At 31.5% G+C, this 15,599-nt stretch overlaps 1 protein-coding gene across 2 annotated transcripts in view; it reads left to right on the forward strand.

Moving 5' to 3' along the window:
* LOC106686762 (facilitated trehalose transporter Tret1) overlaps positions 1-15,599 on the forward strand; it is a 185,496-nt gene that overhangs the window by 11,463 nt on the left and 158,434 nt on the right. The window contains exon 1 of one of the 2 annotated variants that reach the window (XM_014430255.2): positions 8,434-8,501. The exons of the other annotated variant lie outside the window; for it this stretch is intronic. Within the exon in view, the coding sequence (XP_014285741.1) occupies positions 8,479-8,501 (23 nt within the window). The 5' untranslated portion in view covers positions 8,434-8,478. Of the gene's footprint in view, positions 1-8,433; positions 8,502-15,599 lie in introns of those variants that run through there. 2 annotated transcript variants of the gene reach the window in all.

Below are 15,599 nucleotides of genomic sequence, written 5' to 3' on the forward strand. Positions count from 1 at the left end.
GCTATTTCGTACGTCCCAGACGGGAGCAATCAATTATTAATCATCTGGAAAAAAAATATAACAAACAATTTTTTTTCCTTTATTTTTCGTTTATAAAAGTGGTAAAAAAACAGTTTATTAGAGCTAATTATCCAACTATATAATCAAAATTTACAGTAAAGAGATGGAAATAACAAAAAAAATATCACAAAAATGAAAAAAGAATAATATACAATCCTTATGCTAATTCTATACGTTGGTCACTTGCCACAAATCCAAAACTTAGAAATACTAGGTAAACAAAAACACAACGAACGTCGGTATCCGTACACTGTTGTTTGTTCTTTTGACTTTTTTATTTATTATTAAATTGGATTTAAACAATTTTCATCTTAAAAAGGAAGAGTAATAAACTCCCTAACCACCCAAACCCACTAGTTTCTAACCTTGCTTCCTCTTCCATTCCTGGCAATCCTTCAAGGCGCCTGAAAAGAAGATGGCCTCGTGACCTTATATTGTAAACTGTTTTTAGAGTTCTACTACTGGGTAGTTTCTCTACATCCTATATCATATCATTATGTCATTATGATCAAATTTACTTGTTGTATTTTTTATACAGTTGTAAATATCAATAAATAAATAAAAAAAAAAAAAGGAAGAGAATAAAGAGAGCTAAAATAAAAGAAAACACAAATATCAACAAATCAGTTGGTAGATGATACAAATTCATATAAATAGTATTACATAACCTAGAAATTTAACTTTCATTCGAATTTTTTAATCAAATACTAGTTAATTTAATTGCTCAAACATAAACATCTTTTTTTCTCCTTCGTAATCTTTAATTTTACCCAGTAAAAATTAAAGATTACGAAGTCTTTAAGTAGTTTTTCCCTGCGAGAACTGTCGTATAATATATATTCCTTTTTTTTCTTTAATTCATTCAAATTATAAGCTATATCATGCTTATTATTATTTACAATATAATATTATCAAGAAACTCTATTCAACACAAACAGTTAGTAAAGCTGCATACTTTATAACGACCATTTTTGGGTAACAGTTTACGTAATAAGTACGAATACGTATACGTATCACTTCAGTTATTAATAAATTATTTAATTAAAATTCAGCTATTCGTCAACTTACTTTTGTTTTTAATATTTATTTATTGCTATTTACAAATGTACATTATAATACATTTAGTAAATCTGATCTAAGTTAAATTGGAGTGTTACAGGCGTGTAGAGAAACTACCCTCTCTAATGAGCTATTACATTAACTGGTCTCGTGGCCATCTTCTTTTCAGGCGCCTCCTAGGATTGTCAGGAATGGAAATGATGCAAGGTTAGAAACTAGAGGGTTTCAGTGATTAGGGAGTTTATAATGGTAGGAGGTATATCTGGTTCGGGCTATATAGGTTACATAGGTAGCATTAAGGTCTTTATGTATGATTTTATTTGTGACAAAGTAAGGAGCATTGAGGAGTTTACGAAGGATTTTGGATTGTAAGGATTGGATACGAGAGGAATTCGAAGGTTTAAACTTACTTTAATTTTTAATTTTACCATCTGACACTTCATAGCTATCATCTCGTCATATAGATATCATCTCTTCTACTAAGAATCCGGACGAATACTGCGGCTAAGGATGATAAGGATTCACATGATTTCGTAAGAACGGCGTTCGGCAGGTCGACCACAGCCCTTAAAGAAGTTCTTCTAGTTGTCAGAAATAGTTAGTGTGGCTCAACTACCAACTAGAAAAAGTAAACGTAACTCCTTGGAATAAGCGGGTAGCGAATATAAAAGCAATCGATATTCACAAGTGATTTGATAAGTATTATTTCGTATTCGTAATTGTGAATGGTTGGTCTTCAGGTGCGGAATTGGCTCATCGGTTTTCCTTACTGGTTCTTTGGATCCTTGGTGGGGATTGTTTGTTCTGATGCAGGTAGCAATAGTAAATGTCAGTAAGCTTCTAGCTTTTAGACAGTGTATTTCGTACTTGAATCGACAAACCCGTTCTTACTGAAAATATTTTCATAATTACATTTCCGCATTACTAGTGTTAATTCTGATTTATTTCAGGTATGATCTGCAATATAGGATACACAATTCTTCATGGGCAATTATTTTATTGGATGGAGGTGTCAATATGGAGATTTTCGCTATATGTTAAGCTACTACGTATATTTAAACTAAGTATATTTTAAATTTTCTACGTAGAATATTGTTTTATTTTTCCTATAGATTAATTGTGATTGTTTTCAAAAGCTAAAAATCTGGTGTATTGTGCTCATCACATAAAATTTATTTGCTAACCTACTTACGTCTCCAAGTCTTGTGATTTTGTCGTTACGTCCGTATATTTGTGATTTTGGAAAAAACAAATCTAAAGATTAGACGTTATGAATAGAAACATTTTACTTTTCCGTGGTCTATGAATTCGATATTTACGTTTTCTGAAGGAAGTAATAACAAATATGCTATATTGTTTTCTCTGTCAAGAATACAGTAGTTTAACAAAAGGTAACGAAGCCTTAATGCAATCAGGAACGATTAGGTTAAAACTATTTCTACTTTATATATTCATAAAATTCTTTCTCATTATAGGACAAAGTGGAGTATGTCCTCCGTTTCAGATAGAATTAATAAATATTAATTGTTCGAACAAACTGAAAAAAAAACTCTTAATGTGTCTCTACACGCTTGCCAAACTTAGGCAAATTCGCACATGTGCAAACATGTACCAATCAAAAATATATTTGGATAGGCTGGTTAAAGTTTGCATACATTTATGGCCGACCTTTGAGTGTCGGTCTTTGGGCACAAATCGAAGAGCGCTCCACATATTTGTGTTCAGATAAACTTATTTTAGAACTTTCGAACAGAGAAATATTTGTGCTCTCAGTGTTTTAATTAATTAAAGAATTCCCCCAACCTTCAGATTTTAATTTTTTTTATTTTAAAATTCTATGGATTTGGTGTAAATACTTTGTTTCAAATCTTGTTTATTAACTTTAACAGTTAATTTTTATTTTATACAGTACAAATAGAGGTTTTTTTTTTGTTTCTTTTTGGCCAAGACTACCATTGGAGTCCTACACTGCCAAACTATATATTAGGGTCAAAGTATTTTATTTTGTGGGACCGCCACTCATAAAAAGAATTTTATGGATGTATAAAGTAGAAAAATAGCTTTAACCTAACGGTTCCTGATGCATTAAGATTTTGTTAAACTGATGTATTCTTGACAGAGAATACAATACAGCATATTTGTTATTACTACCTTCAGAAAACGTAAATATCGAATTCATAGACCACGGAAAAGTAAAATGTTTTTATGCATAACGTCTAATCCTTAGATTTGTTTTTTTTTCCAAAATAACAAATATACTGACGTAATGACAAAATCACAAGACTTGGAGACGTAAGAAGGTTGGCAAATAATTATGTGATGAGCACACTACACCAGATTTTTAGCTTTTGAAAACAATCACAATCAATCTATAGGAAAAATAAGACAATATTCAATGTAGAAAATTTAAAATATACTTAAAAGCGAAAATCTCTATATTGACACCTCCATCCAATGAAATAATTGCCAATGAAGAATTAAGTATCCAATATAGCAGATCATACCTGAAATAAATCAGAATTAACACTAGTAATGCGGTAATGTTATTATGAAAATATTTTCAGTAAGAACGGGTTTGTCGATTCAAGTACGAAATACACTGTCTAAAAGCTAGAAGCTTACTAAGTTTACTATCGCTACCTGGATCAGAGCAAACAATCCCCACCAAGGATCCATAGAACCAGTAAGGAAAACCGATGAGCCAATTCCGGACCTGACGACCAACCATTCACAATTTTATTTATTTTTTTTTTCATTGGCGCGACAGACCGTGGTCCAAGGCCTCGCGTGATGTACTTAAGAAATATATCGTGCGTTTCATGACGTGGTTTTCATAGGGTGGGTCCGTCACTCCCAAGCCTATTTTTGTGAGTGCCACCCATTGGCCTCACAAATGCCTGGGGGGAGATTGTGAGTGATTATTGCATAATTTTGAAAAAAACCCGGATAGAGCCGGGATCGAACTCGCAAACTATGGGTTGCCAGATACGCGCCTATACCACGCTGTTACCGTCACCCGCTTCCCCCAACCATTCATAATTACGAATACGAAATACTACTTATCAAAAGCACTTGTGAATATCGATTGCTTTTATATTCGCTACCCACATATTCCAAGGAGTTACGTTTACTTTTTGTAGTTGGTAGTTGTGCCACACTAACTATTTTGTATGACTATTCCCCCTCATAATCAACTGTTAAAAATATATATAGAATATAAGTTATATCAACCATGTAAGGCCCACCAGGCCGATCTGGTATAAAATTGAAAAAAAAAACTAACTATTTCTGACAACTAGAAGAACTTCTTTAAGGCCTGTGGTCGACCTGCCGAACGCCGTTCATACGAAATCATGCGAATCCTTATCATCCTTTGCCTCAGTAATCGTCCGGATTCTCAGTAGACTAGACACAGTAAACAAGACGGAAAATGTGGGTGAATCACATTTACACAAACAGAAACGAGTTCTGTGAATTTTTTCATTTTGGGCATGATGTTTAAATTGACAATAACTACCACATATTCTAATTTCAAATGAGAAAGGAAACAATTTGATACATTTTTGACAACATTTCTCCTAAATTATCTTTCCAAAGTCCATTTGTCACTCTTTTTCTTCGCACTAGTTCGCAACCAAATCCCAGCAGTTCACAGTACGCACCTGTTCGGAAGAAAACTGATGAACTATACGAACCTAGTGGACGCACTACAAAATATGTAACGATTTTGATGACCGAATGGCTCAAAAAATTTCCAATTTTCATGTCTCAAATTATTCAGGCCCGAGGGTTACCACAAAACATTCGTAGCCAACCTAAAACAACCTAGTTATGGTTAGGCCAAGCTATGAAATCTCAAATGGTAAAATTTAAGATTAAAATAAGCTTACGAATAGCTGAATCTTAATTAAATAATTAATTAATAACTGAAATGATATTTACCAAGGGGGGTTAACGTAATTACTTATTATGTAAACTGTAACCAAAAAATATTCGTTGTAAAGTATGCAGATTTTTGAACTGTTTGTGTTGAATAGAGTTTCTTGACAATATTATATTGCAAATAATAATTGGCATGATATAGCTTATAATTCGAATGAATTAAAGAAAAAAAAAGAAATAATATTATACGACAGTCCTGGCAGGGGAAAACTAGTTATATAATATCTACGAGAGCTATGTAATCAGTTGTAAATTCATTAAATGTTATGTATGTAATTGTTGAGTGAGTTAACCATTTCTTATTTTACTTATTTATATTTTTAAAATATAAATTTTATATAAGTAAATTTAAGGAAAGGTTTATTCAAGAAAAGATATTAAGTTAAAAGAAAAGCAATTGTGCATCGGACAAACGGATTTTTTTTTTATTTGAAATTTGAATTCGTACCTTAAGACTTAAAATCACAAATTTTGAGTAGATATATTTTTATTGGCAGGTTACCCATGTCGGTTCAGTTTATTGTTTTAATTAAATGCGTCAATAAACAAATCTTATATTTGAGAAAGTATAGGTTGTACAAAAGGTTTTAACAAATGATCTTAAAAAAATATTAATTTTTTTATATAAATATGTAAAATATTCTTATTATTAATTCCATTCTCCATTTTGCCACAATATTTCATTCTGAAAGATCGTTTATTCGAATGTGTCGTCGAAAACTTTACAATTTGCCATATCAAAACCTTTCTGTTCCAAGGATTCAAAACATAAAAACGTCCCTAAATGCCAAATGATGAAGTTTTCTAAAAAATATTATCAAGTTTCTGAACTCACGGTCAATTACGATCCTTTTCATAATCTGTATAGATGTATTTATTTTATTTTAAGTAATTCGACCAGTAGGGTCATTTACACTGAATCTACAAATTGAATAATTGAATAAAATATAATAAACAGGGAGAGTGGTGGCACCATGGTAAGGTACGATGCTACTAACTCCAAATTGGTTTCTGTTACACTGAGGCCATGATTCCTGTGGGTTCTGGAGCCCTCCTGGGGTCTACTCTGCCTCATAAATTGGGTACCCTTAATTTGGTAAAAATCTGGCGGTCGAGCATGATTCTGACCAAATCACCTCCTTGCACAACCGTTGGTCTAGTAACAGTACTTACTTACAAAGTACTGAACCCCTGAACCTTCATGGATTGTAACAGTAAAGATTTATAATTTTTTAGTAAAATATAATATTAAATTATGCATTATTTATATATTACACTAATATGTGGTCAAATATTGTAACTCATGAAATAAGCCGTAATTAGTTTTTCACATTTTAGACACCTCAGATGTTTTTTAGCAGGTGACTCCTATCGCTTTTATATAATGTTTTATTTCTGATATACAATTATATATAATGTCAATTATATAATCATATATCATGTAATAGTAGCTAAACTGTTATGAAATGTTATACTGGTTTAATGTACTTTACCTCAGAAAAAAATGTCAAGTTTAATTGATCGTATTTAATAATATTAGATTATATTTCTATTAGATGTTTCTATAAGATAAACTAAACGTTAAGAAGTTCTTAATTGGCCTGAAATTCAGAGCTCCAGACTTTCGTTTATGAATCCAAATATAGCCTCATTAATGGTCCATAATTTGAGATTTACTCTCAGTTAATATATAAATACTACTGCTCTTAATTTGATGTTGCTTTACGCAATGGTAATGAACCGTCGGCATCATTAAATAAATTCTTATTCAATAAGATGATGAAATTTATGACTAATTTGTAAAACAAGAGTGGTAAAATGAATTTACTTGTCATAATTAATAACTTGACATTAATCAATTCAGTATTGTACTATATTGATTAAATTTTAACGTTTATTATTTATTTCATATAATATTTATTTAATTAAAGCATGACCAAAAATTGATTGTAGGCATTAAAATATTGACAATGTGGAGATTGTTTAATATCACAGAAATGTAAAGTAATTCATTTATGGTCATTTTTACATTTATTTTTATTTTTATTTTGCCATGTATTTCAGTAGAATATTCCTAGTAGATTGTGGAGAGTGAAATGCTAGGCCAAAACGTAAAGCAATAGTTAAATAGTGGTGAAGTATCACTTATATTAGTATTACCAGTCCTTATTGACCTAATTCATAATATTTTTTATTATTTATTTTTTAAATAAGAAATCAGTTTAAAAACAAAAATTACAAATGTATTTACATTAAAATATTTTATAAATAATTAATCATTGTTCAGAAGTTTATTTTTTAACTATTTCTTTGTCAAACAATTTAAAATTTTCATTTGTTGTTTGTTAAAAAAATTTACAACTAATGGGGCCTTAGAGGCAAAATTTAGTAATTTATTTAAAAAGAGTATCGAAAAACTAATAAAATTTTTCTAAGTACATACATACGAATTTTCATAAAACTCACAGTTAATTTTGTGTTCAATAGTGTAAAACCTTGGAGCCTTCTTGTACCTTCCACATGGTGGTTACAATGCTTGGCTCTGAGTTCCTCTCCAGAATGCAAATATTGTAAATTCAGTTTTTTAAAAATTTGTTTATTTTATTTTTTTATTATTCGATCAATTTTATTTTATTATATTTTTTATATAGATTCATATTTTTATTTATACAAATCATGATGTTATTTTCTTTTATTTATGTATTTCTTTATTATTATTATTTTACTTTATTTTTTAATTCAGTGATCTCTTTTGTTATTATTTTTTTTCTATTATTCTTATATGTCTGAACATATAGTATGAACAATAACTATACTAATACTTTATACTATTAATTTGTGGTAGATTGTAATAATTCCTTTCAATAAAATAAAGACAATTAAAATTGAATTGCGTAAACCAACATTGTGTCAACAACTCCCAATTTATATAATTTAATAAAACAGATAATTATATCCGCAGATTAAGAAAGTTTAAAAATAAAACGCTTCCAAATTTTAATTAAAAGCTTGAAAGATTTTGTATTTTTAACTAGATTATTTAAGCCTTAGTACACAAGGAGTTGATAATACGTTGTGTTTTTTTAATGTAAATATATATATACAGTACATACATAAAAACAAATATTTTTTTTTTTTTTTAAAGGGTGATTTGGGTTGTGGAAAGGTCCAGATTAGCGGAGTCTACTGTACATTAATTAGGAAAAAAACATTTTTTTTTTACTGACCTCCTTTTATGTTAGCGTTTCTTTTACCTCTGAGTAAGAGATACATATAATTTCACAAAACTATACCATACATCTGAAAAACTTATATTTTTATTTCATGTATATTTTTTGTAGACCCGTTTAATTATTATAGAATCTAATTGTTACAGATAGATAAATCTTGAGACGAAGTTTAAGATTAGGCAAATTAATGTTTCCAACATACAAATATAGGTATGTTATTCTCTATATAATCTAATATATAAAACTGAATATTTGTTTGTTTTTGCTTTATGCACTGCCGCACCAGAATGTTCAGGATTTTCCCAGGAAGAATATAGGCTAGTCTAGATAGAATTTCGGTAAAAAAAATTTATTAATAAAGGATTTTTGGTGCACAGCTAAAAATAAATACATTTTTTACCATTCATCATATATCAATCAATTTGTCTCCTTCTAAAAAATTAGGAAAAGAAATATTACCGATTTTATTAAATGATTTTTTACCCACTAAAAATAAAAAACCAATGAGGATTTTAGTACAAATATTTTTCAAGGAAACAGCGAAAGAAATTGGTTTCTAGCGTTGTGTCAAACCCTCAAATACCATTTTTCAAAGAAATTAAAATATTCCTATTTTTCAAAAGGAATCAAATGCAAAGTAGGGCGGAAATTTTGGGCTAAAAATGTTTCGATTTTTTTCAAAAATTCGTATTTAAGGGTTTCTCGAGGTGCTAAAAACGAAAATGAACTTCGTTTAACATTGCTAAAAAATCATTTCCCACACTTTGAAAGGTCAGTCAGTCTGAATTGTTTCAATACAGTCCAAATATTGAATTAATGTGAAAGATATTATATAAAAACTAATTATATTTTATATATTAGAGGATGATAGTCCGGGTGGTTTACAAATTAACTCTGAACCAGTTAGGGATACCAACAAATGTTCCAATGGCATTGAGAAACGAGGAATCCGTAATAGAAAGAGTCATTAAATTCATCCATGAGGCTTAATAATCAACCTTTAATTATTATAATTATCTATTTATATTGCCTTATTTTTAAAATTAGAATAGTTACTTATCTGCTTTAATCATCCTTTCCCTATCCCTTCCACTATCGTTACGATTATTAAACAAATTATAATTGCCTATAATATTTAAAATCATACGGAAATGAGTCCCACTGGTGCGGATCAGTACACCATACAAAGCTATGACTATGGAACAACTAGGCCTTACCAAAACCAACAATCAACAGACGTTGATGACCAGGTTGTTAAACACCTTTTCAAAAATAAACAATAGTCCGGGTGGCGGTCAATAAAGGTATCACAGTAGTAAAAGAAAACTATTTTGATATTTTTATTGACCGCCACTTTGACTATCTTCCTCCTAATCTACTTTATACGGTCTACTATCTTCTTCCCACATTTTATATAGTTTATACATCACAATATCAGAGATAATAAAATTTTCTAAACGAATAAGAAAAATTCACCTAAATCGGATCAGTAATAAAAATTATACAGCCAAGTTAATCGTTACTAAATTTATGTTACTAAAGCTACCGTCTTATCACTTCATCTTTATATTAATTGATATCAAAATTTAAATAGTGTTCAATCAATGTACGAGTATATACTGCCTAAGATTGCCGGATCTCATTACATGTTTATATAAATTTCAAATAAGAATAACAACCAGGAAAATATTTTCAGAAATAACCAGTAATATATGTGGTATATTCCAAAATATTACTTTTTCATAAATATATACCAATTAAATAAGATACGTTAGTATAAAAATAATTAAATCCATATATAGCGTTCCATATCAAATATATTGGCCAATTTAAATTAATGACCTACGCAGGTCACTTAAACGGGTTGAGTTAGCAAACCAGAACCTGTTAGCCTTCGCACTCATAAATTCCTTTGCACGCAGAATTAACATGCGAACTGGACCCTGCTCCAGGCGTCTGACCTTTTTTAAAATGTCCAAAAGTATAACCTGTATCTCAAAGTTTGGTATGCGACTTAAAGCGTGTTAGAAATCGTGAGAAAAAAATATTAATTTTTAACCATTAGAGGTAATATAATAAACATTTTGGATGGTATCCATAGACGCAGCTAAAAGAATTTGTCTGGAGTGGGGGGAGGACGGAGCAGGGGTCAAAATCTTGCATTACTCAAATAAAACTAAAATATTTAACATTAATAACTTTATTACGGGTATTTATTATATATGAGGGAATCAGAAATTTTAGTAATAATGTTTGGAACAGAAAAAAAGTTAGAATTTGCACATTATTGTTCTGGATACTAATAATAAGATCATTCTTTTTTTTTTTAATTTATTTATTGCTATTTTCAACTGTAGATTATAATACATTTAGTAAATCTGTTCTAAGTTAAATTTGAGTGTTACAGGCGTGTAGAGAAACTACCCATTGGTAGCACTCTAATGACATTTTACATTAGCTGGTCTCGTGCCCATATTCTTTTCAGGCGCCTCGGAGGATTGCTAGCAAGAGGTTAGATAGAATCTCGCGAATTTGAATGGTTAAAGAGTTTATAAGAGAAGGAATGATATCGGTAATAAACTTATGATTTTATTTATAACAAAGTAAGGAGCACTGAGAATATTAAAGTATTTTGGATTGTAAGGATTGGATACGAGAGGAATTCAAAGGTTTAGTGGAGCCCCAAAGCTCAACTCCATATGTCCACATTGGCCTTATTACAGTCATGTAGATCAGTCTTTTGTAATGTGTTGGAAGTTCAGACCGCTTGTCTAGTAAGTGTTGTAATAGTCGGAATCAACGTGCAGTTTCCTGACCTTTCAGTCTTGAGTGGGGATTCCAGGTTAGTCGTTTGTCCAGATGTAGTCCAAGGTAACGGATCGGTTTGACCGGGGTAAGAGCAACATTATTAAAGGATATTGTAGGGCAGTCGGTAGGTTTACGACGGAGAGTAAAGATGATTTGATGGGATTTATTTTAATCCTCTAATTACGACACCATTCTTCGAGGGCTGTGATACGGGTTTGGAGAGTTTGGGATGCTATTAAAGGGTTATTATTAACTATGAGCATACATGAGTAATCGGCAAATTGTTGAGGATTGCTTATGCTGCATAGAGGATGGGAACTGAGTACTACTACCTTGAGGAACACCAGTGGAATGAGAATAGAGGGATGAATAGGAACTATTGTGGTTTACTTGGAATAATCTATCAGTAAGAAAGGCACGGATGATTAGAAAGTATGTGGATGGTAGGAATTTACAGAGTCCAGAGTGCAGTCCCGGGTGACAGACTCGATCAAAAACCTGTTCTACATCAAGAAATACTACCACTCAACAATCAGGGTAAGAATCATAAAAAATAAAAATAAATTAAAAAAAATAACATTGTTAATTCAACTAAAATATAGAACACCATGATGACAGTAGTAACCTATTGCAGGATATCTAATGGACCACATCGAATCCTTTTATTACGTCACTAGCAGTTACGACTCGCCATATTTGTGAGTAAACAGTTGGCCTAAAACTGAAGGCAGCATATTATCCTTAGGCCTCAAGGCCTTTTCGAGCCTATTATTTCCGTTTTTTTCTTCTTTTTTTTTTTTACTCTTAGTATCGTTTCTTCCATGAATAAATTTTAGCTGTGTTGAATTCATAAATTCTTAATATAAAGAAACAAATTACGCTTGATAAAAATATAGTTTTTCAATTAATTTAGCAAGAGAGCGGGTAGATAAGTGAGTAAGGCGCTAATTTACTGATTTTTGAGCTCGGGTTCGAATCCGGCTGTGGCAGATAATTCTTTATTTCCTTAAATTAGCCGTAAGTCAACCCTGTGGATTCGGGAGCCTTTCTATTCAGCCTCTATAAAGTAGGTACCGTAAAATCGCGAACCAATCCCCGAAAGAAATACAGAGTGTTATTAGACTTAATTGGGATAAAAATTATTTTATTTGAGTACAAAATGAATTTATTTTCTATTTGAAATAATAAAAAATAATAATAATTGAAAAGTACTTATTTAAAATCAGATTTACAAAATATAAGACTTATCCATAACGGAATGCAACTTCAAAAATCTTGTACACAGACCTAAACTAAATTCAAATACCTATTACACTTTTAAATGTCTAAGTACTAATAAGCTTACAAATTTTATGTCTAAGGATTGGTTTATATATATATATATATATATATACAAGTATTTTATTTAATGATGTGCAATTAAAATTAAAATAACAATAAAAATTTTATTAGTGGAGTTACATGACAAGCGACTGACAAGCATTAATTGAACCCGCAGCACTGTGGTCCGCTCTCTATTATTTAAGATCATCTGATTTGACGATCCGAACTAGTTTGAGCTCAATTAGATAATTAGGCGAAATCATTTTTATGACGTTTGAGAATCTATGACCTATATTAGCTTAAATACTGACAATGTCATTTCTTATTCAATTCATTAACGGCGAAAGGGCAATCTAGTACAGACAAAGTAAACTGGGTTATTCTGCTCAACCTTATAGATATGGCTGATATTTAGCATTTTCGACCCACTTGTAAAATTCAGAATTTATAAATCAACTTCCTTAAAGAATAATTCTAGGAAAAACCTTTAGTTTACTCTGTGTTGATTCATTTTTTATTATTAATATCTTTATAGATACGTAGGTATACTTTGCACCACTTTCCAAAATCCATTACAAAGACCTGGGAATTAACAGCTGGAACAAATTAAGGCTGTCTTCATAAAAGGAAAGAACCTCTAAACGTTTCTGAATGATCAATGGTTCTTTTTATAAATTTAATAGACATAAAACTACTTTATGAGTGTTTACATCGGGACCTGCTCGTTCTATACTGCAGGTGTACCGAGTGTAATTTTATGCTTGTAATTAATGTGTGGAAAAGGGGGGCTGGTAATTGTGAGACACTTTCTTCTCATAAAAACATACATGTATATTTTCTTCTATTTATAAAGTATTAATCCCTGGGGGGGCAATTATATTAGTGTGTTAGTTCAGTAATCTTTATCTATATATGAATATGAATATATGAAACTGAACATTGGGGTCTCATAACTTATATTGGCTTATCTGGTGACGTCTTCGCCGCCGCGGTGACGTATCCTAGCCGCTTCCCTCGTCGAGGTGTACGGTGGGCGAATATGGTGAAAACCACGTATCTTCGCCTGTTGTCTGAAGAGACGTCTTCGTACCTCCGTGGCTGGCCAACGTGTCCTGGACTCCGGCGTGATGGTAGTGGTAGGCCAGGGCCTAGCTTGCATGATGCTTAGGCTGGGGCGGCATTGCAGTCGCAGCGTCTTCGGAGTCTTCCGGTGTCCACGGAAAGGGGGGGGAATCAGAAAATGAGACCCCCGACCCCGACTTTATATAAATCCAAAAAAAACTGCAAAATTCGGATTACTTAAATCCGACAATGAGGCTCGGAGGACCCCGTAAGGCTTCCAAACACACACAGGCTTCCACAAATGTTGATTTCTAGTTGTTTTGAAAAAACATTTTGATTTATAAAGAAATATACCTCAGGAACTATTTGACGTACATATATCATCCAGAATTCAAATTAGAGCTATTTATAAATGTACTATAAATTAGTTTATAACGTTTATCTTCAAAACTTCTATTATAAGTAGAATAAATTTACGAAAATATGGGCCCTAACACATGCTCAATAGTTCTAGAGATACATTTTTTTAAAACATTATTTCATAGAAAATGATGAAACTTTGATTTGAGTGCTAAATGACATCTTTACATCCGATGGTTTCTTAGATATACTTTTTCATACACCGAACCGTTTTTTCCGAATAACTAGAATTTCAATATTTTATTAATATATTTTAACTATTTATTTTAACTATATTAATTTTCATCTAAATATAGTTAGCCATAATGAAATCAAAAACAAGTATCGACCTTAAAAGGCAGGTCTTCGATAGTTGCATTAATTAGCCTCAATGCAAGTCACTCATGGAAGCGTGATCACTAACTATAGCTCAGGAAAGGAAATTACAGGTGTGGCAAAATAATATTGAAAGAAGCATTGTGAATGTGAGGAAAAGGGGTCGAATAAAAAATGCTTGGAACCAGAAAGAAACAGGACTCACTGACACACTGAAGATGACAAGATTGAGCAAATGGAAATGGGCAGGGCATCTCCTTCGGTGCGAATATGACAGATAGTCAAACATTGCCACAGAATGGACTCCATAGGACCTTCAAAGAAGAAGAGAATGTCAAAAAAAAAAAGATGGAGCGATATGTTCAAGAGGATCGCAGGACCACTCTGGTGGAGAGATGCAAGGGACAGGGATGTATGGAAGAAGAAATGGAAAGAACTCGCCTCCCAATAGGGCTGGTCACCCCGGGAAGTGCCAACTATTACTCCCGAAAGGGATGGCCTATACAGGAAAGTATATAGAAAGATTGAAAGAAAATTGATAGAAAGAAGTTAATGTTTTGTCAATTATTATACATATAAATTTATTTATTTATTTTCTTTCTTCTCTTTATCTTCTTTAAATGTTTATATTTTATTTTGTATGATTTTAATTTATTGCATAAATAAAAGGCTATTTCATGAATTTGAAAAAAAAATCGGCCTTTTATTACATTCCTATACCTTATTTTTTTCTATTTTATATCCTTAATTTCTTTATTATTACATTTGTAACAAAAAATAATAATAATGATCCAGACGGTAGCTAGGAATAGTTGCGTGCCTGATAATAACTTTCTTATAATTCACCTGACAAATCTTTGTTAATAATATATCAATGCGTTAAATTAGCTTCCATGAATTTTAGCTACCAATTTTTAAAATTGTGATACAGCTTTATATTATGATTAAATAGAAATTAATTCCAAATAAGTCCGATAAAGGTCTTCCCCATGTATTAAAGATTTTAGGTAGATTCAATAAACCGTATAAATCTGATACGTCAGCATCATCTGTGGCGCTACAACTCTTGAAGAGTCAAGGCCTCCCGCAACTTCGTCCGTCTAATGGTTGCCGTACTCTCCAATAGTGGATTCCCAAAATGACACTTCATCGATCCATCGAAGCCGGGGTCTTCCTACTCTCCTTGTCCCATATATTCTTTCGTCCAGGATCATCCTAGGAATCTGATCCTGGGTAATTATTAATACATGGCTCGCCCACCGAAGCCGTCCCATTTTGATCACGCTTACAATATCCGGGTTCCTGTAGAGGCCTGCCAGTTCAGCATTTGTTCTCATCCTCCTAATAAATAGTATAAATATGAAATAAATATTAAATTAA

The sequence above is a fragment of the Halyomorpha halys genome, unplaced genomic scaffold, assembly GCF_000696795.3.
Source record: "Halyomorpha halys isolate HHAL.00 unplaced genomic scaffold, Hhal_1.1 Scaffold871.1, whole genome shotgun sequence".
Lineage (NCBI taxonomy): Eukaryota > Metazoa > Arthropoda > Insecta > Hemiptera > Pentatomidae > Halyomorpha > Halyomorpha halys.